This window comes from Pleurodeles waltl, chromosome 3_1 (genome assembly GCF_031143425.1).
Source record: "Pleurodeles waltl isolate 20211129_DDA chromosome 3_1, aPleWal1.hap1.20221129, whole genome shotgun sequence".
Lineage (NCBI taxonomy): Eukaryota > Metazoa > Chordata > Amphibia > Caudata > Salamandridae > Pleurodeles > Pleurodeles waltl.
This window is the reverse complement of record NC_090440.1, coordinates 410,190,947-410,217,856: the sequence shown is the minus strand read 5'-3', so window position 1 is coordinate 410,217,856 and position 26,910 is coordinate 410,190,947. Positions and strand designations below refer to the sequence as shown.

The 26,910-nt window shown below is 44.9% G+C and overlaps 1 protein-coding gene across 3 annotated transcripts in view; it reads right to left on the bottom strand.

The window, feature by feature from the left end:
* The window catches only part of MAN2A2 (mannosidase alpha class 2A member 2), a 492,369-nt gene that overhangs the window by 73,879 nt on the left and 391,580 nt on the right, over positions 1 to 26,910 (bottom strand). For all 3 annotated transcript variants that reach the window (XM_069222645.1, XM_069222646.1, XM_069222644.1), the window contains exons 20-21: positions 5,168 to 5,309; positions 4,837 to 4,970 (exon numbers count right to left, since the gene is read on the bottom strand). In XM_069222645.1, the coding sequence (XP_069078746.1) occupies positions 4,837 to 4,970; positions 5,168 to 5,309 (276 nt within the window). The remainder of the gene's footprint in view (positions 1 to 4,836; positions 4,971 to 5,167; positions 5,310 to 26,910) is intronic.

Genomic DNA, 26,910 nt, shown 5'->3' with positions numbered 1-26,910 from the left:
GAGTCGCTCTGACTCGCAATTTGCGGGTTGCAAATCTGAACCTACCTACATGTGGCCCTAAATTCTTAAAGAAAGTCACAAAAGTGCACCCATGGTATATGTCGTACCCCTATAAAATATTTGTGAACTGTATTTTAGCTTGGGTAAATACGATGTGTAGATTTGCTCATGTGAAAATCTATTGAGCATTTGCAAGTTCATTTTCCCTCCAGCCACTTTCTTCCCAACCCTGGAAGAAGTTCTAATTCTGCCATTGTCAGGAGTAAATGTCCAACCTTTCTTATTATGGGAAAATATTAGAGAGAGGCTGGTGAAAATCTTTAAAACATGCAGGTTAGTAGGTTTGCAGACTCAAAGGCATTCCAGCCCTGGAACTATTGCTTACTGCTTCCTCCAGCCCCAGTATGCAGATCTGCAGAAAGGTGGCAAAATAAGGAAATTGCTACAGTAGGGATTGAAACTGCAAGTATTCAAGCCCTTCTATGGTAGTAGCCCTGGCATAATCAGAGAGGCTATTATCAGAGCTCTTACATAATGAGGTTGCTGCCATAATTTGTTGCCACACTACATGGCACCAAAGGGACAAGTAGATCTTTTCACAGGACAAGTAGATTTGAGAAGCAACCTGTCCCCTGGACAAGTAGATATTTTAATAAATTCCACACCCCTGTGACAAATTCAAAATTAATGGACCATTGTGAAACTGTTCCTCATCGCAAACTTGTGGGAAGGAGTGGGGAATGATTTAATAAACATGTTTACAGCCTTCTCACGCAGCAGCAAGGAAACCCCTTTAAAATGAATGAGCCCATTATGACCGAGCCCATTTGACTACACAACTTTGTGTCTAAACAATATGTGGATAACAATATAAAGGCTTGTCAACTAGATGTCCTGGAACATAGATCGAAGCTATACGCAGAACTGAGGCAGGCGAGATTTGTATTGAATGTGAAAAAGCTGTCTGGCATAATCACTAAAGCTAAACTTCCATGCTTTAATTGCCATAGTAAGAGTTTTGTCCAACCTGCCACTACAAAACAGGTCACAGAAAACAACCTTTGCAAGCACATAGAGATGGATGTAGCAAAAGAAAGGGGTAAATGTATCAAGGACATTCTGTTGCATGATCTTCTTCCAACAAATGCATTATTTGATGGAGAATCCTGTAACCAAACCAGTGAAGCACAAAATCGTACAAGAGTTAAAAAAAAACTTTCACCTGAAGAACTTCAATTTGAAAAGGTGTCCTCATTGAAAACTGCTGTTGTTGTGGACTATATGTCACAATTGCGAATGGCCAAGATTTCATCCATTCAAAACTTTGGAGCAGTCGTTCAGACTGTTCTACAGATATCAAAGTCAGCGTGCACCTTACAGGAACTGCACATTGTCTCTGACAGTTATTTTGAACTATCTGTCAAAGAATGTGAGAGAATCAGACGAATTTCTATAAGTGGAAAAATTGACCTTGCCTGCATCAAAGATTCAACAACTATATCTGTGAAACTTGATAAATTCTGGTTATCAGCATCAAACAAGATGAACTTGGAGATGTTAACTTGCCAAAACATTGCTGATGCTTCAGTGAATACTGAATTTCCAATTATTGCAAGTGGAATGATTGTCAATGAGGAGTTGGTGCCTACAGAGATATATCTAAAATGTATGGCCATATTGTTCGAGGACTTAACAGCAAACTGGAGGATGCCAATCTTCGTGTTGTGACACATGTTGAGTGGGCTGTTCAAAATGGTTCCAATAGAGTCACTGTACTCAAATGACAGAGATGATATTATTGTGCTACTTAGATTTGTTGCAATATTTATAAGTCAAAGAATGTCAGAGTTATGGATACATTATGGACCAGACAAGAATAGACACTTAGTCCCGCTTCATATTCTGTACAAGAAACTTGACTCAGAGATGCCCAGGGTTCTTATCAAGGTACATATTCTTACAGGTGATGACACTATGAGCAAAATAGGAACAAAGCTTGGAACTTTGACTGCTGAATCTGTGAAATTTCTAAAAAGATTTGCTGAGACAGAAGAAGAATGCGACTTTTAAGATGTAGAAAAATACCTTTAGCATGCGTGGAAAATGTGTTCCGATTGTCAAACATTTGTCGATCTTCGGTACAGTGAGTTCAAGAGATCAGTCCCGCTAAGTGACCTTCCACCGAATTCATATTCTGTGCGTGGACACATTAAAAGAGTGTTCTACTTGATCCGAAGATGTGTAAATGTTTTGGATCATGCATATGTAGAGAAAGATTTGTGTGAATTTGGTTGCGAAGATATTGATGGGGTGCTAAAACCTACGAAATTTCTAAAGCCTCTACCTACAGAACTTACACATACATGTACTTGTAAAACCTCTGCTACAAAAAGATGTCCCTGTCGATATGCCCTTCTCAAATCTTCAACATTCTGCAAATGTACCACAAGCGTCTGCCGAAACAAATAATGTGAACTATGAAAATATGTCTAAAACAGGAGAGATAAACATTATTTTTTTCATATTCAGATCATAAACATCGTTTTATGTATATGGAAAACCATTAAAAACCATTATTATTTGTTTCATTTCTACATATGTTTCTTCTTCCTCTATTATAGCCGCCATTTTGGAAACTGGCAGAAGGGTTGCTCTGAGGAGTAGTTTTCTGTCTCTATAAGACTACTTGACCCACAAAACCTTTGTTTTGACACCAAAATGAAGTATATAGTTCTCATGGTTCCTGAAATATTACATCATCAATGCAACACATCGACCATTTTTAAAAATGTCGTCCCAGATCAGCAATGTCTACCCAAGCTAAATTACTTCTCTAGTGATCCAAAAACACAAATCAAAAATGAAAATCTCTGGACAACAATTTTTTTATGAAGGTATATCGGGCAGAGATTATTATATGGATTCATACTGTAAAATTAAAAGCCATTATGAGGTGGATATGAAAAATGTGAGATAACATTTTTTAAAGGAAGCTAAGAATATTTATAAAGTGCACTAATACATCCAAATCCCACTAGCCGGACATTTCACTTAGACGACCTCGTGCAAACATTGCTGGACCAAATTATGCCAAGCTTCTTCATGAAAATATACCAACGGACTTCAAACTGAGCACATTCAGACATCCAGTATACATTACTTCACTGCGTTCGTGAAGTAGAATTGACCATTTGTGAAGCAAATTCTACCAGCAGAATTATGCTGTGATAACCAAACACAGAAAGGTATGTTAGTGTTATCGTTCATAAGGCTGACTGCCCTCAACAAAGGACGTGTAAGTTTAAGTTGCGTAGTGGATTCCCTTATAGATTCTATAACTTGACAGGTACTTGGGGAGACATAGGGCCTCATTATGACCCTGGCGGCCGGCGGTAAGCTGGCGGTAACGCTGCCAACAGGCTGGCAGTGTTCCGCCAGCTAATATGACCGTGGCGCAATAGCCACGGGCATACTGCCGGCCCCTCCACTATACCTTCATAATCCCCAGGGCAGCGGTGCAAGCACCGTTGCCCTGGGGATTATGAGTCCCCGACCGGCAGCATGGCCACGGCGGTAAACACCACCATGGAAAGGCTGGTGGTAAGGGGGACTTGGGGTGCCCCTGGGGGCCCCTGCACTGCCCATGCACTTGGCATGGTTAGTGCAGGGCCCCCAGGCGTAGCCCCGTCACGCATTTCACTGCCCGAATTTCAGGAGGTGAAATGCGCGACGGGTGCTAGTGCACCCGTAGCACATCAGCATTGCCGACGGCTCTATTACGAGCCAGCAGCAATGCCGATGTGACTTTTCCGCTGGCCCAGTGGAAAAGTCGTAATAGGGAGCCAGAGATACCGCCAGCAGACAGTTGTTTTACTAAAGACCTTTCAGAGAGGTGAGTGGCAAAAACTCTAGAAGACCTTTCCAGCTCATAATTATCAATTACTAAATCATCTGAAAAATGAGAAGTTTTATAGAAACTCACCTGGCCTATGGTATGGATGATTTTTTTTAACTGCGCTACTGGAGGTCAAACTTGGTCATTCCTACTCAGGACCCTAATTGTATACTTTCTTGTATGTTCATTTTGTGTGAAGTAGCATTTGTACAGCCCTACAAGCACTGTGCCTGCCTGTTTGCTTTTTGGAAGCACGTCTGCAATAATTTCAGGATTTGTTACATTGGCTCTGTAAATCACATGGCACTGTAAAAGCACCCTAGTCTTCCTTTCTAATGTATTTCCTTATTTTTGTCATAGTGTTTTCTACCTGTTGTAGTCTATTATTTGTAAAAGTTAGTAGTGCAGGTACACTGGTAAATTTATTTGCCAAAATCTGGTAGCTCTTTACCAAACTTATGCATACATTGTCTAGTTCTACCTTGGCCAATGATACGATGCACACTGAACTTCACAGTGTTCACTACGACACAACCAATATAAGTTAGGAAATTACAGAGGGGCCGTGCCCTTTATCTAGACTACATAACCACGTAGGGTTTCTTTTAACAAGTATTATCCAACACCAACAAAATTCACGTAATGTATGTAAGACAAGATGAAATTGCTTTCTGAAATACGTAAACTTATTCTGGCACTTCCGAATTCAAACTTGCCTTCCTAACAGCAATGCACCAAACAAGAGTCAGTGAAGTGTGTAACAAATGAAAGCTTTTTCACAGTAACCAAATATTAACAAAGTGGCTTGCTCTAGACCACTTTATCTCTTCTTTTTTCTAGGAAAAGTCACATTACTTGAGTGGAGACTGCTTTACTAGTGCCATTTGCTTTGCATTTACATCCCTTACTATGTTACTTACATTTCTAATATGCTTACTTACATTTGTCACTGTACTCCGTTTTTCCAGAAGGATGCGGAACCTGCTGCAGGCTCGTTTATTGTCCTTTAGCCCTTGACCAAGACCACGATTATCATCCTGCATTAGCCGACGATCAAGTATCACTTCAAGCTGACCTAAGAAAAGTTAAGAATTAATTTAATGCAGACAGTTTTGGTAACACTAAGTGTGTTGTGTTTGTATTCCATGAAGAAAGTTAATACTACAGCATTAGTTTGGGTATATGCTAGACAAGATAGAAAGACAGTACACATTATAGTAGTGCTTCACACACAAAACTAAAAACAGCATTCCAAAACCACTACTTTCTTACCACTACTCAGACTTGTCACTCCCAGGGCCTGAGCTGTAAGGAGTGTTAGTCTTGACTGCTCATCCTGGATATACGCCATAGCTGGCATGGGATAAAAATTAGCCTGGAGAGGTAGCTTTTTAAAATATTTCCGAGCCTGAACCTAAAAAAAGAAACAATGAATATATTTAGGAGTTTGTAGGACGACTGTTATTATCAATGGTGTTTACTTCTGCTGTTGTTGGGAGCCTGAAAATAGGACCAAAGAAGTTCATGAGATTATGGTGAGTGAAGAGTGGATAGACCATCCACAACAATAACAAAATACTTAATTGAAAAGATATAAGCTACTAGATAGTGAGTGCATCACATACAAGAGGGTAAGACCACGGGCATACAAGTTACACAAGAGGCACTTCCAGCTATTGTAATGATCACGTGTAGTTTGGTACTTTCTTATGTCCATATTTCCAGACAGGAGCTGCTATTAACCAGCTACACTAGAGCTCCTTTAAACACTCACTGTGAATACACAAAAGTAAAATCTCTGGCAACATTTTCATGTTATTTATGCACACATATTCAAAAGAGAACACTGGCATCTGGAAGAATGGACTCCAGTCTACTGTGGGAAACCCACAAGTACAGTTTGCATGGTGTGTATAAGGCACTCAGGCTGGTGAACCTGGAAGATACAAGAGGGGTGGATACACTAAGAATGTGGAGAGGTGCCTGGGAAGAGATCAAGTGCTTGTGGGGTCAGTTATTTCATATGCCAAAGAGAGATGGATTAACTATACAAGAGTGGCTCAGATTCACTGAAGGGTTAAGCCCCTAAAGTATGAAGAGGGGAAGAAGGGAGTGGGAGAGGAGAAGGAGGCATAGAGGGAGAAGGAAAGTGAAACCAAACAAACGTAGGGCAATGGAGAAGGCACAGGACAGAAGAGGAGCGAAATGGAAACAGGAACGGGCACAGAGAAGTGGAACTAAGAGATGTGGAGGGGAAGGGTGTGGTGTATGTAATGAGAAACCCAGCTGAGAAGAGGAATGAGGAAAGAATGTCTGTACGAATGGCAAAGCAAGGGGCAAGTGGTAGTGTGTGTGTGCGAGCAGATTGTACTGATGGTTGCAAATGGGGTGTGACAAAGGTGATATAGGGTGTGACATGACTATCTAAATGATTATTTAAATTTAAAAGATAATGTAGTAGTGTCTGTTGCAGGCTGCCATGAGTGGAAGAGTTTGGTGTAATGCACATGGTTTGAGGTGCTTTATCTGAACTGGTGTTGAAAGGGCGGATAATTATGAAGTTGTGTTGGGGAGTCTTCATGGTGTGGTACAGTATGATGCAACTGATGTGCTCAATGTACATTGTAGTGTTGTGGTATGGTGAGATGGAGTTTCATTGGATGTTGCATGGTGTGTTGTAAGCAGTGCATGAAGTGTGGTGAAGTAAGGTGTTAAATTAGATGGCATTCCTTGGTGTGGGGAGATCAGCCACCATGCATTTATGGCAGGCTTCAGAATGTACATGAGGTGTAATGCAGCATGATGTTATAGGAGTGTTCTGTTATGAGACAGCCTGATCAACTGTTGACAGACTAGGGCTAAATGAGTGACGGATGCAGGAAGAGAAGTTACAGACAGAGACTGGGGCATCACTATCTGAAAGATTTCTTTGCATTATTTTTTTCCAGCACTTTTAACTCCTGCTCATAGCAGGCGTTAAAAGGAGGCTTCCGTTGGTTACAATGGGACTCTGCATGCTTTGCAGGATTAGCATAAAAAATGTTTACGCTAATCCTGCAAAGCTCCTGAATAGCGTCAAAAATTCGGACGCTAGTCCCCTAACTACTGCCATGGTGTGCTGTATTTTAAATAGAGAGCACACAAGGTGCTGTTAGGGGGGGCGCTAAGGGGTGCAAGAAAAGTGCTGCAGCACTGTGTGCAGCGCCACTTTTTTCAAATATGCCCCATAGGGGCATATTAAAGAGCCCCTAGTGCCATTCTAACGCCACATTAGTGTCATTTTTTTTACGCTAATGTGGCATTAGAAGGCCAAAAACGCTGCTCCATATTCACAAAGTGGCGCAACGCATGCATTGCACTACTTTGTAACCCTTTGTGTTAAATTATGCCTGCACCAGGCATAATGTATGCAAAGGGGGCATCCCCCCGTTAGGGGGGCAAAAGAATGGTGCAAAGAAATCCGACAGACTTCTTTGTGTCATTTTTTTCGGGCACTTTTAACGCCAGCTCAGAGCAGGCATTAAAAGGAGGCTTCCATTGGTTACATGGACCTCTGGGTGCTTTGTAGGATTAGCTTCAACATTTTTTATGCTAATCCTGCAAAGCGCCGGACTAGCGTAAAAAATTTGGATGCTAGTCCCTTAACTACCGCCATGGTGCACCGTATTTTAAATATGATGCACACATGTTGGTGTTAGAGGGGCACTAAGGGGCACAAGAAAAGTGGCGCAGCACTGTGTGCAACTCCACTTTTTCAAGCAGTGCAGCTAGAGTGCATCTCATGGGGAACACCTAACCCTACCCATGTAGGGCACACTCCATCCATTCATCTTTCATCCACATGTGCATATCGGACATTCAAGTATTGAACTAGGAAACATTGCTACAGGGCCACACTGGTGACAGCCAGTGGCTATATAAATGACAAAGAGGGTGGTTTGTGAATCAATTGGTGCAGCACCAAACAAATTCCAATGGAAACTTATAAAAACACTGCTGACTTCTGGGTGCACCCACCCAACTTAGTACCACTAAGACAATGAACAGTGATCTCTGAAGTCGTCTTGCAAATCTGACTATATTTCCCTGGAACACTGTCACTTGCAGCTGTATTTGCAAGACTTGTGTGCATGAGCAGATCACAGTACGGGCTGTCACGCAGTATAACAAACCTCCCCACATTTGAGAACCTCACACAAACAGTTCTCTGGCCACTAATGCAGACCCTGGCCACGCTACACGTTTTACATGTTCTTTTCCAAATAAGCATCATTAGACTCAGGGCTGGCCTTTGGGCGGTACGAGCGGTGTGGCCGCACCAGGCGCTGACCTCAGGGGGGGGGGAGGCTGTGTTTAGCAATAATTTCCGAAACTTGCGGTTTAAAAGCACCTGCTGAAAAGTTCCTTGTGCGTCCATCCTTCAGGAAACAATTAAAATCTCAAGATACCTCTTGAGAATAATGTCTCTGCTAGGGAGAGAGATGGGAGTTTTGCCTAGCGGCAGCTTTGACTCAACATAAAGTAGCATAGAGGGTTAATATACCTGCTGCAAAAAACAGAACCATGGGGCATATTTATCTGGGGGGGTAGTGAATCCAGGGATAAATAGCTCATTCACTACTACCCCTCGCTCCCCTTAACACCCCCTAAATTGAGTATTTAGGGGACACGCTGATACCAGGAAAACAGATCTTCACTGGACACAAATGAAGGAGTGGATAAAGAAGTCTGCATAACCGAGAAGAACGACTAACTTGGTGCTAATTCTTGAGGAGCAACTGACCTGTCCTGCTGCTGCAGCCTCCAAGAAACCGGGAGAGCTGCCATGGCTTTGCATATTGCCAGGAAAAACTCCCTTGGAGCAGAGAAGCTGCTTACCTGCATCTCCAGGCAACCACAGAAAAACTGAGGACCTGGGACCGCCAAAACACGACACCGGACATCACCACTGCGCCAGAGCCGCCTAGCCCAAGCTGAAGTGGGCCAACAGTGCCAATGTGGTTCCCAGGCCCTCCAGAGACGAAGCCCACCTTGAGCTCGCCCACTTTGGACTTCCCGACGGCACTTTCAGCCTCTGTCTCTGGGCCCTCCATAACCACGAGTGCCCCTGGTGATGAAGACCCGACAGTTCACTACACTTAGATGCCCTGGAACGAGAAGAAAAAGGACCACTGGTGTCCCTATGTCTCACGGGATGGGAGCCCACTTGTTGGTTCGGCCAGACTGGTTCCCCAGCCCATGTCTGCAGTCTGTTTCTGTAGGACCCCCTCTACCGTGACCACCCCCAGTGACAGAAACCCAACGGTGCAAGATGTCTCTCCACCCAGCCACCCCTGACAGAGAAGAGAACCACTGGTGTCCCTACGTCCTAAGCTTTGCAAGAACTGAACCCCTGGGAGGTTCACTGGATTGCACTGTCATCCCACCCTTGTAGCGTCTGTGTGACCGGATCGATCCCCATTGACTTACACGGGGCACCCGATGCTGAACTGCACCACTGCACCTGGCCGCCAGAGTTGGTGTGGCATAGGCCCTGCCCTGTACTCCCCTTAAGTCCACATGATTGGTCCTTTAAGTTGCTGTGAAGTACCTGTTTGCTGTGTATGTTTTCTCTCCCACAGAGTTATATTGCAGCTACAGAAAAATACACTATTGACTTCTGAAAACTCTAAAAATTCCTATGTCTAAACGTACCCACCTTATTCCAGTGATCAAAATTTGTATCTAAGAATGTTATTTTTTATAAATCGGTGTTGGATTTCTTTATTGAGTGTGGGTCTCACTTACTGTCTATGTCTGTGCCTTACATGCTTAGCGTTACCCTCTGATATGCCTAAATGCTCACCCACAGTACCGCAAAAGAGAGCATTTTGGGTGTCATTTCTGCCTCTGTAATTCCTCTGGGGTTTGCTTGGACTCTTTGCACAGTGTAACCCCTTTTGGTCCACTATATAGAGAGCCAGCTTCCTACAGTGGTTTACTTCCTTGCTCAGATCGATGTCAACAGGCTATGCTGGCTTAATTCTATAATTCCTCCTGCAACACCTCATGTGGTGCACAGGGTTGAGCACTTTATCAGTCCAATCAACAGGGCCAGTTATATTGAGTATCAATTGGGTTACTTCCCTTTCAGGGATCTACAGGTATGGGGGCTTGGTGGGGGCGGGGGAGGGTAACATCACTGGAAGTGTTCATCCCACCTTTATCATTGTTACTTTACTGTGCAGCCCTATCAAACTGCAGTAACCGTCATCATCTGGCAGTGGTGGATTGCAGTCACTAACCCAAAGCCTATGGCTCTGAAAGGTATAGGAATGGGTTCCAGACCAACTCAAACACTGGCAGGCGGTCCTTCCTGTTTAGATACACTTTTTGTACGTGGCCAAACTGAAACGTTGTTTTGTCCATTTTTCGTGTGTAGCAATGACAGGTGCTCTCCAGTGTCTAAGGGTCCAGATTTTACATGGCTCCCATCAAACAATGTCATAATTGAATATAACACTGATGCTGAGAGTGCAGGAGTCCACTATCATTGCAGAGTGACTCAAAATGATTTAATGGAGTTGGCAGCTTTATAAAGGTCTCCAATTTTTCGTTATCTTGGCCCTCTCTCACTGAGGCCAGCATATGGCCTGTTGTTCAATTTGAATGGCAAGGTTCCACCATAATGGCGCATCCTGATGCAGCTAGCCATTAGTACCCACAATCCTGTGCGCATCCATCCAAACAGGTCACATGGCTCTCACAGTCTGCTGGCACTCAGCAGTATGTTGGGGTGCCCTGGCATACAGTATGCCCAAACATGGTGAGGCCCCTAGCACGACCTGCTCAATGGAGACCCAGGTGGGTCGCTCTATGTTGGCCACTAAAAAATGTACAAGTTTTGATAGGTGATATGCAAGGTATTACAGATACACCCCCTCCCCCCCAAGCTGGTATCTGCATGGAGTTGTGCTGGTTGGAGTCGTGGTATCCTGCTATCCAAATGAAGAGTTTGATGTGTTTGTTGAATGCACAAAGTGTCGCTTTGGGTATACTAACAGGTGACATGCCAAAGACACACTTGAAACTCGAGCCATCACCATTTTCAAAATCATATCTAGCCCCACAAAGATATGTGTAGTTTGGACCATGGCAAGAATTTGATGGCAGTTTTAACAATAAGAGGTAGCAGGCTGTCTGATACCATGTTGTCAGGTCCTCTTTTAACCAAGATGTCTAAGTACTTCCATTTGGAAGCTTTCTAAGTGAAGTCGTAGTCAGTACTGACATGACAGAATTGGACAATTGGAAACTGATCACACATCCCCCAATTTATTTGGTAAGCGAAGAACCACTAGAAGAATCAGTGGTGGAGATCAGTAAGGGGACCTTGTTCTATGGCCACTTCCAGTGACTCCAGGGTAATGGGAAACAGGAGAGGCGACAACAGCCATCCCTGCCGCATCCATCTGTGAATATCAAATACTCAGGACATGTTGCCTCTACAATCTATTTGGGCAGTAGGATTCGAATAAAGCCATTTCACCTTAGCCAGAAAATCCAAGCCTATCCCCACCTCTTCCATGGTTCTAAATTGATAACCACAGTCTACTTGCCAATAATCCTGGACTGTAAATTATGACTCTCAGTGGAAGTGGGTGAAGCATTGGAGCCCAGTGGTTTCTTCATATTTTGACTGCCACTAGCCATTTTCGAGAAAAAGGTCCCTCAAGCTTGGTATTCCAGAGGGACACCATAGCCGGCATGGATTGATTTTACATCTATGTCCTTCTGAACACTTGGGTGCTTGCCTGAAAAACTAGAACCCACATCAGAAACCATTGTAGCAAAAGGCCAGGCATATTGCAAGGTTAGTATCTATGGTCATTGCATCTGATTCATCTGCTCCACTGACCAAAAGTTAATTCATTAACACTAAAGTACACCACAGTAGTCCTGAGGTTCTCCTGGTGTCAGTATTGTAGAAACTGTACCACATATCATATAATGCTATTAAAAAAGCTTGAAGTTGTATCTCAGCCCAAGAAAGTGTTAGCAATTCACATTTTCTTCTTGTATTAATTTCTTATACTGCTAATGTTACTTACCTGTAGATAAACATCAAATTCTTCTTCAAATATATATTACTGAGTTGATATTGTGTTTATCATGTGTTGTACTGCGCCATGCTGCATGTGAGTTTCTGCAACCCACTAAGGTAAGCCCAAACTATACAGCTTTGCCAAGCCTGTAGAGGCAATTCTCAAACAGAGTTGCCTAGTTATTCAATCGGAATACAAAAGTAATGGTGTTTCTAGAACGCCAGTGGTAAATAATGTATGCACATGCAGAACAATGTCCATGCACCGTCATCGAAAACCTAAATGTAGTTTTAAATCCTACTTTGGAATGACAGCTAGATGGGGGAAATCAGCTAATTTCTGTGCATTTTTAGCTTCTGCATTCTCTAAAAATTATACAATCATGACACTAATGCCCTGATTAGGTCACAACTTGCACTACTTGTTTCCAAATGAACAGCGCACTACTTCAGTGTAAACAACCGCACTATAGAAATGATTTCCTATCAGATGTCTATTTACCTTTTCCTTTCGAAAACGTGCAAATTATCACAATTGATAAAGTTAGATTTTTCTTTCTCGCTGAGTCACAGTAAAATTACACAGATCCTTTCTACATAGGCAGGATCAAACATTTTACATTGTTTGAAAGGTAGCAGAAAAGCAGGTAAGGATGTCAAAAGTACTTACTTGTAATTGTAATCCTAGCTCTTCACTATGGGCTTTCTCTATAAAATCAAGAAAGGTACAATATCTCCAGGTTTGTGTTAGTGGAGAAGTGTGGCTCAATGGTTAGAGCGGCAGACCCTGATGCAGAAATCTGGCCTGGGACCAGGGTTCAATTCCTGCCTCGGCGGGTCTTGGGCTCAATTTCCTCAGACCTGATAATTCTCGCATCTGTGCCTAATCTAATTCATGGGTCCCACTCTGTAACTCTGGGCAATAGCTTGCTTAATCTCCCCAATGGCCCCAACAGCGCTGGGATGCCTGGCTTCACCTTGGAGGTTGCCCAGGAGTGGGCACCTCACAGGGAAAAGCCAGGAGGGGTTCTACAGCGGTATGCGTACAGCGCCTTGAGACCCTAACGGGTGAGTAGTGCGCTATACAAGTACAAAGTTTACAGTTTAGATCCTGCAAGACAGATTTCAAGTTGTTTTCCCGTAAAACCAAATAAACTGAAAACATGCATAAAAGGCAGATTTGTTTACTATTACCTTCTTTGGGAAATGTTTTCTGTTTATCTGGTTAAAATGGAAAAGCAGTAAAAAAGTATATATTTTGTGTTCTGGGATTCCACACTTGTGTGGAGAAACTGTAATTTATAATAATTTCAGCGAGAATCAATGAAAATGAAGACACCCTGACTGCAAGCTGAGGAAGTAAGGTAGGTTTATTCCTGTGACCACCTCAGCCACAGCTCCCCATCCCCAACCCAGCTCTAACTACACTTAGAACCAAAGCTCTCAGAATTCTATGATATGGAATGTACAGGCATTATTACCTAACAGACCTCCCTCCGAACACAACCTTTTAAAAAATAAGAAAAAGAAAACAAAATTAACTGACACAAATGAAAAGAAATCCATTCTCAGCATTGAACAACACATTTTGAGGACTTGTACTGGTCTGGAGAATTTTGGAATGAAAAATATTGATTTCTGTTTCATGCACTACTTAAAAGGTCCCCCTTAGAAGAAAAGGATCATCATACCCAGAAATAATTCAGTAGAACAAAGAAATGGTTTACTATTCACCTTAGGGACAAGGGGCAAGATTTATCTGATCACATTGAAAAAGCAAACCACTTTTTGCCCTTTGCGCTACTTCTATCCCAATTCAAAAGAGAAACTCCAGTCAAAACCCCGATGTTCAACGTAACTGCACAGGTGCTAAATTCGGAGTAAATTTTACAAAATCACCTATTCTTTTTTGAATGTTGAATCAAACAACCCCATAAAGAAGTATTGTGGGATCAACTGTGTTCCTAAAGTTTTCAAACCTACAGCAACTCAATGGTCAGTCAGTGAGAATATAAGGGCAGCCTCTTTCCAACACAGTAACTTGACAATGGTACAACAATTACGTATCACTACATTTGTTACATTTATGGCTACTCATCTCTCAGACAGGGGTTTCCTTAAATGAAGAAAACAAGGGTGTGTTGAATGCAGAATAAAATAAATGAAACAACCCAAGGAGGAGCTGCACTTCACAGGTCCCAAAAGGCGTTTTGGCTCTGTCCCTTCAACTCTAAAGTTGTCCATTTCGTTTTAGATGATTTCATTTTATAATAAGTTTGTTTCTTTTTAGTATTGGGTGCTTGTTTTTATTGCCACGCACCCCAACACCAGAGGCGGCTGGCTCCAGGCAGCTGGTTTGCTCGGGATTGCACATTATTTTAATTTTCTTGGGCTCCATCCTGTTATTTTCTGTTACTCTATAATTGTATCCCGTCTTTCCTGGGCTGATGTCTCCTAGGGGGGTCTTATTTTGCTCTCAATCGTGAAGATGGGCTGGTTCTGGCCATCCATTGCAGCCACGTCCGTTGTTGATAATAAAGAGGCAGGTGCGTCGTTGCAAAGAAGGATGTAGTCTCAACACCCTTTGCTCCAAACTCGGCGATCTTGGACACCCCGTTCCATTTTAGTTCTTTTCAGTGTTCTCTTATTTGGCATATAGTATCTCATTACCATATTTGGTACCCTATTACTGGAGTTTTCATTGGCTCCGTGGTGATAGTCACTTGATAGTTCAAGTTTATACATAATTCGGATTTCTTTGGGCTCCTCTTTTTTCTGTTAAACTGTTTTATTAACCAAGATATTACATGCCAATTTTATTGTGATATTGTTTTTTTTTTTCCCGACCCTCTCTTTCTCGTACAGGTCTTTGTTCCTGATGGTACAGGCGGGCTGACTTTGGTTTACCTTTCATGCCATTTTAAATGTGCTTCATTTACAAACTGGACGTACTGGCACATCCGTGACAGAGGCGTAACAGAGGCAAGCCCATTTTCTTGGATTTTTTTTTTTTACTGCTTACATGTTCTTTAAAGTATATAACTATTTGGCAGCTGTAGTTTGCTATTTTCTTTTTTTCCTAGCCCTTCCACAAGGAAGTCTTCATATCACTCCTGTCAGCAGACGTGGGTCACCTTTGGGGTTTCTTCTGAGCCACAAACACAAATGATGTGGCTCCATTACAAAATAGATGCAGCCACCGTGCAGGAAAGGCCAACCCAATCCACTAGGTGTTTTAAAAAAAAAATGTTGTTAGTCTGTTATTTTATTTAAGTAATTGTTTTTGCATTTTTATTTTGTAATCGTTTTTTATAGGTGCTGTTCCCTCCTATACGTCTTTCTTCTCTCTCAAAATTTGAGGTGGGATGACTTTGGGTGACCTCCTTTGCCACAGCCTTACCCAATTTGCATCTGTTATAAAACAGATGTGCAGGTGAGTCCGTGCCAGCGAAATGTCAGTCAACCCTTTCTAGGCCCATTGAGAATCAGGTGTGTCCTTTCATGCTGCCAGAATAGCCAGAGATATTTGAGAGCAGCATATTATCTTCAATAAGAATAGCATATAACACCTTCAGACACTTGTCACAGCCATGTTAACAGCAAAAGCTCTCACATGGCTTTCATCTTTGGAGCTAATCTTTGCATCAAGTAAACTAGCCCATTCGAAGATTCCTCCCTTGAAGGAGCCTTAATTGCCTGGGTGCCCTCTTGATATATCAATGTGCAGTCCTTCACTAAATCCAGCTGAGCAGCTCAGAGAATTAGTTGAATCCAATGTTACGGATGTCTGGGGGTTTTCAGAAACCTGGGACACTTCGTGTTATAACTCTACCGTGAATAAAGGTGTACCCGCCGGACATAAAATGGCCACAGAAAAACAGGGATTCAGTTTGTAGACGAGGTGCTGCAATCCTCATGGATTATCTACAGGTAACCATGCTAACTGCAGTAGGTTTGGAGAGCTGCTATTCTCTATGCATCCAGAAGGTAAATATCCTGACCTCTCCTTCTTATACCTGTTCACCTAATGCATAGTCTACCACCCACCCAGGCCAAGCGTCCATTTCTTTTCTGGAGTTTGCCACTGTTGGGCCTTTCTTGGAACAACACCTTTATTATGGGTGATTTTGAATTATACCCATTCTGATTATAATACCACTATGATTGTTAATCCTAACAATCTTCATCTTCCTGTTTGGATCAAAGAACCAAGGGCCAGATGTAGCAAAGGTTAGCGACTCGCAAACGGGCAGAATCGCAATTTGCAACAGTGCAAAATCGGAAATGGGATGCAAAAAGCCCATTTCCGACTCGCAAAAAGCAATGGGACCCGTTTGCGAGTCGCATCCGTTGCGACCCCATTTTGCGACCCGCAAATAGCAAGTCGCAATTTGCGAGTCGCAAACCATATGCAATTGCAACTCGCAAATTGCGACTAGTCGCAAAAAGCCCAGTTTGCATGTCCCATTTACCACTAACTCAGAGCAGGTGGTAACCATTACCAAAGTATAAAAGGAGACCCAGAAGGCATCTGGGTTACACAAGATGGCGGAGATATACCTGATAGCAGTGAGAAGGAGAGTCTACGCAGCCCAGCAGAGGAGGAGGAGGAGGGGCCACAGACAGGAGAAGATATATAGAACCAGGCAGACTCTTTTTCAGCAAACTGAAGAGGAGATCTATGACAAATACCGCCTTAGCAGCGCAGCCATACTAGAATTAATAGATTTACTGAAACCACAGCTAGAACACCAGACTCTGCGTGGCTGCGCCATTCCTACGCATGTGCAAGTACTATGCTCACTGCACCTCTTGGCCTCAGGGAGCTATCAGGGGGTCATTGCTGTGGCAGGTGGGGTATCCCAAAGTGCAGTGTCAAGGTTCCTCAGGGCCTTCCTAGATGCCTTAGTCACGCACATGTCTCACTTCATATACTTACCAAGGAATGAGGCAGAAATGAACAGCACCAAGCTGGACTTTTACCGCATTGCCCACTTTCCCCATGTCATAGGGTGTGTAGATGGGACACACATTCAAATATGCCCCCCTGCAAATCTTGAACACATTTTCCGCAACAGAAATTGTACCCACTCACTCAATATACAGGTTGTTTGTGATGCCCATTATGTCATCACCGACATTGTAGCTAAGTTTCCAGGCAGTACCCAGGACTCATACATTTTTAGGCATAGTGGGATACATCAACGCCTGGAACGTGGGGAATTCGGAGACGGTTACCTCCTAGGTAGAGCCACAGACACTTGCAGACATACACACAGGTCACTGTGCACGACAATCTGGACTTCCTAACCGTGTACTTTTGTGCCCAACAGGTGACAGTGCATATGCTCTCAGGCCTTGGATCATGACTCCGTTTTTAACACCCAGCACTGAATCAGAGAGGCAATACAACAGTGCACATAAGAGGACCAGGAACCTGACAGAGCGCACCTTCGGACTCCTGAAGGCAAGATTCAGATGCCTCCACCGCAGTGGAGGTGCCCTCCAATACACCCCCATTACCGCATTCAAAATTGTGGTCGCATGCGCCATCCTCCACAACATAGCCACCCGACGTGGGCTACCTCTCACCCCTGCAGACCCAGATCCGGATGATGAAGAGCAAGAACAACCACATCGCCATCATGGGGATCGGAGTATAGCTAATCAAGGCAGACTGAGACGGGACCACATTGCAACACAATATTTTGGACGGTACGTGTCAACTCCCACCATACTCACCTATTAACCAAAAACTCCATTTGTTAAGTGGAACAAAAATAACTGTTTAATTAGTGTAATTAAGAAACTATATACAAGTCGAAATTGTCCATGGGCAGGAAAATGGCAACCAGTCATGTGGCACATTAACGCCATGTGCCACATTTAATGGTCCTGGGTGTTCTCTACGATCTTCTTCCCCTCCTGCCAGCCTGGCTGGTCCCTGCTGCTTCCGTGGTGCTCTGCCTACCACTCCTGAGCACCCTGCTGTCAGTGGCAGAGACACTGCTCACTGTTGAGCCCTCCTCACTGTCTTGGGGTGTTTCCCCTGTGGCCTTCGACATTTCCCATGTCTCCATCAGTTCGATGATGTGGGTGAGACGTCCCAGGCCCCTAGCAACATCCCCAGCCAAATGGCCCATCTCTACTTGCAGCCCAACTGTCCTCCTCGACAGGCCTGTGGTATTCATGGCGAGCCTGCCGATGGATGTGGCCATCCTGTCCAGTCTGTGCATTATCTGCCGATCTCTGCGCCGCCCAGCCTCTGCCTGGGCCAGCAGTCCTCCCGCCAGTTCCCTAATGGCAAGGGCAAGGTCCCCAGTGTTCTGGCACATCATGTCCATACGTCTGTTGAGGTGCTGCATGCTGGCATGGTTGTTTCGCACAAAGCGGTGCAGCACACCACTAATTCTGCCCAAAATTCTGTTCTGCAGGCGCTGACCAAGCAGCAGATGTGCCTCACTGGTGGTTGGAGGAAGTATCCCGGATGCAGACTGCAGCCCAGATGGACTTGACCTGCGACGCCTGCGCAGCGGTGGCTGCCCTGTGCTCCCACCTGTGTCCTCCCTGCCTGTTGCTGGGGCAGCCTCTTGCGTAATTGTTGCAGCAGGTGTGGCTACTGCAGGGATGCTGCTGACCGTGCAGGTGGGGGTGCTGGCGGGTCCTGGGGTGTCCTCCTGGGCCTGGGTGCTTGGGGTGTTGGGGGTGTCTTGCTGGAGACCTGTGGGACATGGGGAACAGACTGCCAGTGTCTACTATCTATTGCACACTTCCTAATAAACATTTGCCTATGAACTGCCTACTTGACTACATTTCCCATAATGCATCATTCTGGCATTTTCTACCCTGAAATGGAGCTATATTGGTTGTGCATGCACCTGTGTACATGGTGGGTGGGGGTATGGCATTGATAGGGGTACAGGCATATCACATGGTACTCACCGGTTGATGTGCTGGGCTCTGAGGTGTCCAGGTCCCCAAATCCACACACTGCCTCCTGCTCCAATGTTTCTTCCACCCTTTCTTCCAGGGGTGTGGGTGGTGGCACAGACGATGGTCCCCCTCCTGTGCCTCTCATCTCCCGGAGCCTTTCAGCCACCCTCTCCTTGGTCCGGGAGCGGAGGTCATACCACCTCTTCTTGATGTCCTCGATTGTCCTGTGGCTCACCCCCAGGGAATTGATCTTATCCTGAATGTCCTGCCAGAGTTGTTTTTTTGTGGCCTCAGGAACATTGAGGGCTGCTCTCCCAAACAGCTCATCATAGTGCTGACAGAATTCCTCTGTCAGCACCTCCAGCTCCCTCTCAGAAAATTTGAACTTCCTCTTTCTTGGGGTTCCCTCCATGGCAGCTGCTGTTTGTTCTGTGTGAAAACCGGCAGTTATAAAAGGGTGTGGTCCTCCCTCCTCCCAGGTGTATTTGTAAACTTCCTGGCTGTGATGCCATCATCATGTGCCAGGAAGTGTTTCCAGAGTGTTCTGGTGTGGTTTCTGGAGTGTTCTGCTGCACCTGTAAGCAATTTTCAGGGTAATCGCAATTTGCGACACCTACTCGCTAATTGCGAGTTCATTTTTTGCACACTCGCAAAAAGCGACCTCGCAATCTGTGGACTCGCACACTGCGTTGCGAGTCCGGCTGCGAGTCGCAAATTCGGATCGTTTTTTTTTCTGGCATTACATATTGCGACTCGCATTTTGCGAGTCGCATCAACTCGCAAAATGCGAGTCGCAATTTTTATTTTTGCTACATCTGGCCCCAAGTCACAGTCAGGGTTTTACCACTGACCTAATTTTAAATCTGCTTAATTCACTTAGAGACCCTCGTAATTCGCACTGGTTTCGACTGAACATTTGTTTCTAACGTACATGTTCCCAATTTGTACATGTAAGGTTACGGCTACACCCACACAGTAAACTGGTTGGGACTGGTAGTTCGATAGCTCCACAGCACTACTTAGATAAACCAAAGACTACTCTACTTGGAGCCGGTGGCTTATTCTAGCACTGAATGATATCGATCCAGTTAAAATTAAGGCTACCCCCTTCAGGAATAATCCCTCTCTGGTTTTTATTGATGCTGGCTGCTGTGAAAACACAGACCAGAAAAGCTGAAGAAGCCTGTGGTTAAACCTAAGGCCTGTAAACCTTCATAACAACCGGGAATCGAAAAATGCCGTCAGAGAGATCGGGCCCGTTCAGCGGAGTACCTTGTTGTGCTGGAGTGAAACCGGAACTCAGTTTCCTAGTTGTCTTGAAGGTTTACAGACATCACTTCTAATAATGAGCACATGGAGAATTAGATTCATTCTTGACCCAGTTCATTTGGACACTTACCCTTTTGGTACTAACCACAGGATTGACCTAATCTTTGAGTTGAATACCCATTAGGATGTAGGATTACAGCCACAAATTACTTTGGTGCCGCCTTCAAATCCTCTGTCATGATGATGACCGTTTTCTGATTTATTTGGCCATGTGGGTCGAAATGTCGACAATTTTCAAATGTGGACTGTTTTTAATTTGAATATGGATTGTGAAACGTGAGAAACTAGTGTCTCAATTAACATCATACTATCCCTTTCAGTCACTAGTGCAGTATTTATTCATCTTATCACTTTGTCATCACCGAATAGAAGCACCTTTATACAATATTTGTTATTACCCGATTTTGAGCTTAATTTGTTGCAATAAAATAAAATGCATTACATTTATAAATAATCCATAATTATAAGAAGGGTTGTTTAAGAAACTATTGCAGTGGAGGTCAAGGGCTACACTTCTCCCGGGGGGACCATATGTGCCTTTAATTTATATTCTACCCACCATTTTTTCTAATATCTTTGTGTGAGGAGAGGCACAGTCCTGTTAAGGTGTGTCAGCTCCTCCCACCCATCTAACTCAGGAAGGCCCATCAGCCTGGTGATGGGCCATCAGGATGCAAATATCACACCCAAGCTCCCTTTGTGTGTGGCTGTCTAGAGGCAAAGCCCAGACGTATATTCAGAGACAGTAAGAAGCACAGAATAGTTAAAGTTAGAAAATGGCAACTTTCTAAAAGTGGAATTTTCAGACTCACAATTTAAAATCCGACTTCACCATTTGTTGTGAGTTTAAATTGTGAGCCCAGAGACACCAAACTCAACATTTCTATCTTTTCCTAATTGGTATTCACACTAAAAAGATATTTTAAGGTAATCCCAATCCTATTGTACACGAGAGATAGGCTGTGCAATAGTGAAAAGGAAACTGTTACATACCCAGTAAGCGTATGTTTGTGGCATGTATTGCTGTAGATGCACATGCTCTGCATACTTCTGCCATCTAGTGTTGGGTCCAGAATGTTGCAAATAGGTTTTGTTTGAAAAGTCTTTTGAGTCACAAGGTAGAGTGACTCCTCCTCTTGCTGGCAATGCACATGGTCCTCGACTCCATTTTCAGACTGTTTTCCAGCAGGCGGTTGCACAAGGAATATATTGTAAAGATAAGCAAGTGAAATGACCATGCATGTGAATGTATGTTAAGAAAGTGTACCGGCCAGAGGTGTCCAGGGAGGCGGGTGGGCACCTGAATCTACAGCACTACATGCCACAAAGAGATGCTTTTTTAACATTAACTTTATTCATTTTTTTTATTCAGGCAGCAGAACAATACAACAGAGCATAAGCAAATTTCGCAATCACATAACTTGTCGGTCTCCCTGCACCTGTGAAAAGCCATAGCATCTTGGAGTTACGTGACTCAAAGTAGGGCGTTCACAGCAGCTCCGCTGTTCTGTCGTCATTGTGTCATAGTCAATACTCAGTACCAATGGATATGAACAGATGAGTAACAGAACAACATTTACAGTTCAACTCAACTCATGGCTAGTCTGTAGAGCCCCCCCCCATCAGATCACAGGCCGCTTGTTATCATCTTTCTTATGGGCCCCCGATTTATCACATTGTGGCATGTCTTAGTGATGTGCGGGCATGTGCTGCATGCATGGTGGCACTCTCCTCGTTTGAGGCACTGGTGGTATTCTGGGCCTACACCTATATGTGGAGCAATCTAAACTGTATCAAGGATACAGTGGGAGGTCCCCCTTCCCCTGTCTGGTCGCTCCGTGTTCCAGTGCCTCATCCTGGGACTCCACCAAGTCAGAGGCTGCTGTCTGTGTGAGCGGAGAGTCTCTCAGGAGTTCCCAGTCACCCATGCCCTCCAGCATGTCTCCTGAGACTGCTTGGTCCCTTGCGGCATGTTTATCTGTGCGAGCCATTTTCAGTCTCTGCTCTTCTGCAAGTCCCCATTCTGTACTTTCTGTCTTCCAACGGCATAGTGTGGGGGGTGTATTCTGGGTCCAGTGCATGGGGATCCTGCGCTTTGCCAGTACTGGATCTAGGAGCGCGAATCTGTAATGCATTTTCTTCCCCCGTCTTTGAGGGGGGAGGAGAACAACCAAGAGGCAGGGCGTGGCCGACAAGTCAATCTGTAATGTTGTAAGTGCTTTCAGAGTGCCAATGACCGCTGTCCAGAACCCTCCCAATCTCACACAATTTCAGGTCATGTGCATGAAATTGGCTGGTGCAGCAAGGGCAGATATGTGTGTGCAGGATTAATCCTTTGAATCCTCTGAGGCGTGAAGTATATTCAGTGGAGGTAATGAAATTGTGCAAGTTTAAAGCGAGCATTGATCTCCACTTTTGGAAACTGTGCGCAGGCTCTCCTCCACTCTGAGTCGCTCAGCGGCGCATCCAGGTCCTGCGTCCATCCATTTTGTACTGTAAGTGTGTCTATCCTATGATCTGCTTTGAATGCTTTGTATATCCAGGATATCAGTCCGCTATCGGTCCTTGGGTCAAGGAAGGTACGTAGGGTCTGAGATTCAGTTGGTTCCTCGGGAAAAGTGGGCCACATTCCCCTGATCATGTGTGCGGTTTTGGCATCTTGCAAGTGTTGTCCCAGAGGTAAGTCAAAGACCTTCAGTGCCTCTGCAAAGGTCAGGAATTTATCTTGCTGGTACAGGTCACCTGCGAACAAACATCCCCTGTCATAGCATTTTGTCAGGTCCATGACCTTTTGTGTCTGTCTAAAGCTAGGGAGCCAGCGTAGCGGAAGTAGTCGGGCATAAGGGGCACGTTTTGATGTGGAGGTTGCTGCTCATTCCCAGACCTCTGCAACCCGTCTTACCAAGTAGGGAGCTTCCTCCGGAATGCTCCTCCCCATCATCAAGTATCCCAATAGGTCTCCAGCACCTTCCCAATTCCCCAGTAGCTCTTTCTCAGTGGTCATGTCATCTGTGCACCATGGGATTGCATATTGTAATAGGCCAGCATAGTAATATAATTGCAGATCTGGTTCTCTCAGCCTGCCCAGCTCTAGGTCTAAATTCAGTACATCCAGTTTCACTCTGCTCCGCTTACTAGTCTCCCCCTCCGCCCCCAATATAAGGAAGATCAGGAGTTGATCAAGTGTTTTGAACATAACCCAGAGGAAATTCAGCAACATGTACAGACAGGAGGGGAGAAGTACCATTCTTAGACTAACCCTGTCCATGACAGAGTGGACGTTTACTGCATATTCCAACTGAATTTTCTAAATGTTCGTGGTCCCCAAGTTCAAATCATAATCGACTATCTCTGAGTGGGTGACGTGTTTCCCCAAATATCTAAAGTGTTCACATTCCCAGGCGAGTGATGTCCGGGGGAGGTACTCTGATGCCCGACAGTGAGTCCCGCCATTGGGAGAAGTATGGACTTTCGCTGGTTGAGCCGCAATCCTGATATGTTGCCGAATTCCACTAGGATTTTTAGTAGTTTTGGCACAGAACATTCTGAGTTCGTCAGATAGATCAGCGCGTCATCCGCATAAAAGGAGACAATGTGTATACGTACAGCCACTACCACTCCCCACCTCCCTTCTCAGTTTGTGTGCTAAGGGATTCAATGCAATCACAAATATGAGGGAATATAGCGGGCACCCTGACTGGTTCTTCTTTCTATTGGAATGACATCAGAGACCTCTGCGCCCGTGCGCACACGAGCAACCAGGAATGCATAGAGGATGCAGGCTTAAGCCAGGAAATCTATTCCAAATCCCATCTCATCCAGTACTGTCCACATGTACTCCCACTCGACAGTATCAAACGATTTCTCAATGTCGAGTGCGGCCACTGCTGCTGGTATATCTGCCCATGTCATTTTGTGCAGCACTTGCAATAGCCACCTGAGGTTTATATGTGTCCCTTTATCCGGCATAAAGTCGCATTGGTCGGTGTGTACTAATTTGGGTATGATCCGCTTTAGCTGAGTGGCGAGGAGTTTAGCTATGATCTTGGTGTATAAACAGAGCATGGACATGGGATGATATGAGCTCGGGTCTTCTGGATCCCTTCTATGCTTGTGGAGCATGAGAACTTGTGCCTCTCTCATAGAGGAGGTAGGGAACCAGTTCCCTTGATTCCCTGAGCGTGTCAAGGAGTTTGGGCAGCAGCACCATCCTGTAAATCTGGTAGTATTTAATAGGCCACCTATCCAGGCCAGGGTCCTTCTGGCGCGCCATTGCTCCGACCACTTCCATAAGCTCTTCCAGCTGATGTTCCTTGCCTAGTCCCTCATGTTGTGTGTGAGTGAGGCATGGGAGGTTGAGAGTCACCAAATAGGCCCATTTTATGTAGGTGGAAGGATTCCACCCCTAGAATAGATTGTTGACAGGTGGGCCGACAGCAATTTGTTTATACCGGACGCGAGGCTATTTTCATGCCATCCGGGCTTAGCATTGATAGTATTAGAGGGGGCTGCTGTTACCGACGTAGGAGCCAGGCCAATAGTCGACCAGACTTGCTTCCCTCTCTATGTAATAATTGACGTTAGCCCCGTTTTGTCATCTTGTCTAGCCCATAGTTCAGCGATTCATTTGCTAACCTTCAACTCAGTTTCCTGATTGTTGTCAATGATTGGGGGATGTCTCTGTACTTTGGCGAAGGAGTTCTCGGTCTTTTTGAGGTCTAAGTCCAGTTGTCTACATGTACTACAAATACGTGATACATTCCCCTTGTGCAATCACTTTAAGGGCGTCCCACTCCGTGCTTCTATTCTCAGTCGTTTGCCAATTCTAACTGAAGTATCCCTCAATAAGTGTGCTCAATTATTCCCTAAATCCGGAGTCCTTCAGAATTTCAGGATGAAGTCTCCAGAGCGGGGCATTGGGCCTGAGTCCCCCCACCAGCCAGTCCGTCAGTCCTGGGGCGTGGTCAAACATAAATCTGCCCATGGTCTGGGGGTCTATAATTCTCGCAACACAGGTAGTCGGTCCAGTCGGCTGTGAATGGAGTGGGTGGCTGTATAGCATGTAAATTCTCATGCGTTGGGGTGATGAGATTGCCATATGTCAATACATTGCAGTCTGTCCGTCACCGTCTGGAGTCAGCGTGTCATATGTGGTTTGATTCAAGGCTTTGGATGGTGTCTGTCTGTGCCACCATCGAGAACACAATTAAAATCGCCTGCCTACACTAAAGTCATCCCCAAGTAGGGGATTAGTTCATTTTCTATGCTGGGAAAAACTCTCCACCATCAATGTTCGGAGCATACATGTTTAACAGACAGACTTCCAATCCATCTAGCTGGCCTATCAGTAGATATCGGCAGTTAACGTCTGCCTGATGTCCCAGACCCTGGAATGGCACTTGTGGTGGAACCCACACTATCACTCCACGCACACAGCTGGAGTATGCTGTGGCATATACTTGGCCCCTCCATTTCCGGCGTTGTTTAGGGACCTCTGTGTCAGTCAAATGGGTCTCCTGAACGAGTGCAATGTGTATACCATGATGGCGCAGGTAGGTTAGTTCCCTATGATGTTTAACATATGAATTCAGCCCCGAATGTTACATGTCAAAAGTTTATATCAGGTCCCCATCGTTTCATGTGAGAGGGTGTGACACCCAGTATGTCCAATGTGTGTGTCGATGCGTACTGTGCAGAACTAGCCATGTCTTAACCCCCACCCTCGGGTAAACACATAAAAACAAACTGTGCATTCGTAACTGTATATGCAGTCCTTCCCAATAATATTAAAACCAAGCAACTCAGCATTATATTGTCATGCAATGATAGACAAATTATGAAATTAACATTTGCAACACTTAGACCAAATTCTACATGCATTTCATTCACCCTGAACCTTCCGCATCCAATCCCCACTCGTGCCTTCTAGAAAATGTATGCACAGGTGGGTTAGTGCACTGCCCTCCACAGCCAAAGTGATCCGTGCACCGGCTGCACTCTAGTGCCAGCTCATACACTTGATTCAATAACACTGCCCTTCACATGCTGCGTGGCACGTGCACTCGTTCAGCAGGCACTCCAAGGTTATTCCTGTGAGGGATTGGGGATATGCAGCAATCAGCGAGGACAGCCCCTCTGTGAATTGCCTCCGGACTCAGCACCCACAATGTAGTGAATTCTTCAGCATTGAGCAGGAACCCCTGCAGTGTTTCAGTGCTACATAAGTCAAGTGATGAGCCATGATGGGAGGGGCGGCGTCTCCACCGGACGTCTCATTCGCCCTTCACTCCCGAGTGTAGCTTCATCATCAGTGCTCAGAGTTTTGACCTCCTCAACCAGGGACCTGACTCTTTCTCTTTCCTTCTTCAAGTTCTTGGGCTCCAAGCCAAGCCTATGCTGCTCCAATGTCTGTGTCCCAGAGGGCTCGAAGGCCAGCGTTTCGTCTTTTTGCACTATCAGCCTCTGGGAAGGTCCGGAGTTTCTGTATCTCTTCTGCTTTCTGCTCTGGGGCATCTGGGGAGCCACTGTATCTCCGCCACCCAATTTGCGCAGTTTTGGTGTGGGGACGCACCCATCTCAGCACACTTCGAGCCAGTCCCAGCCAGCTTCTAGGGTGCTGAAGAAATGTGGTCTGTCTGCGTGTCTCCGCAGGAAATAGCAACATATAGCC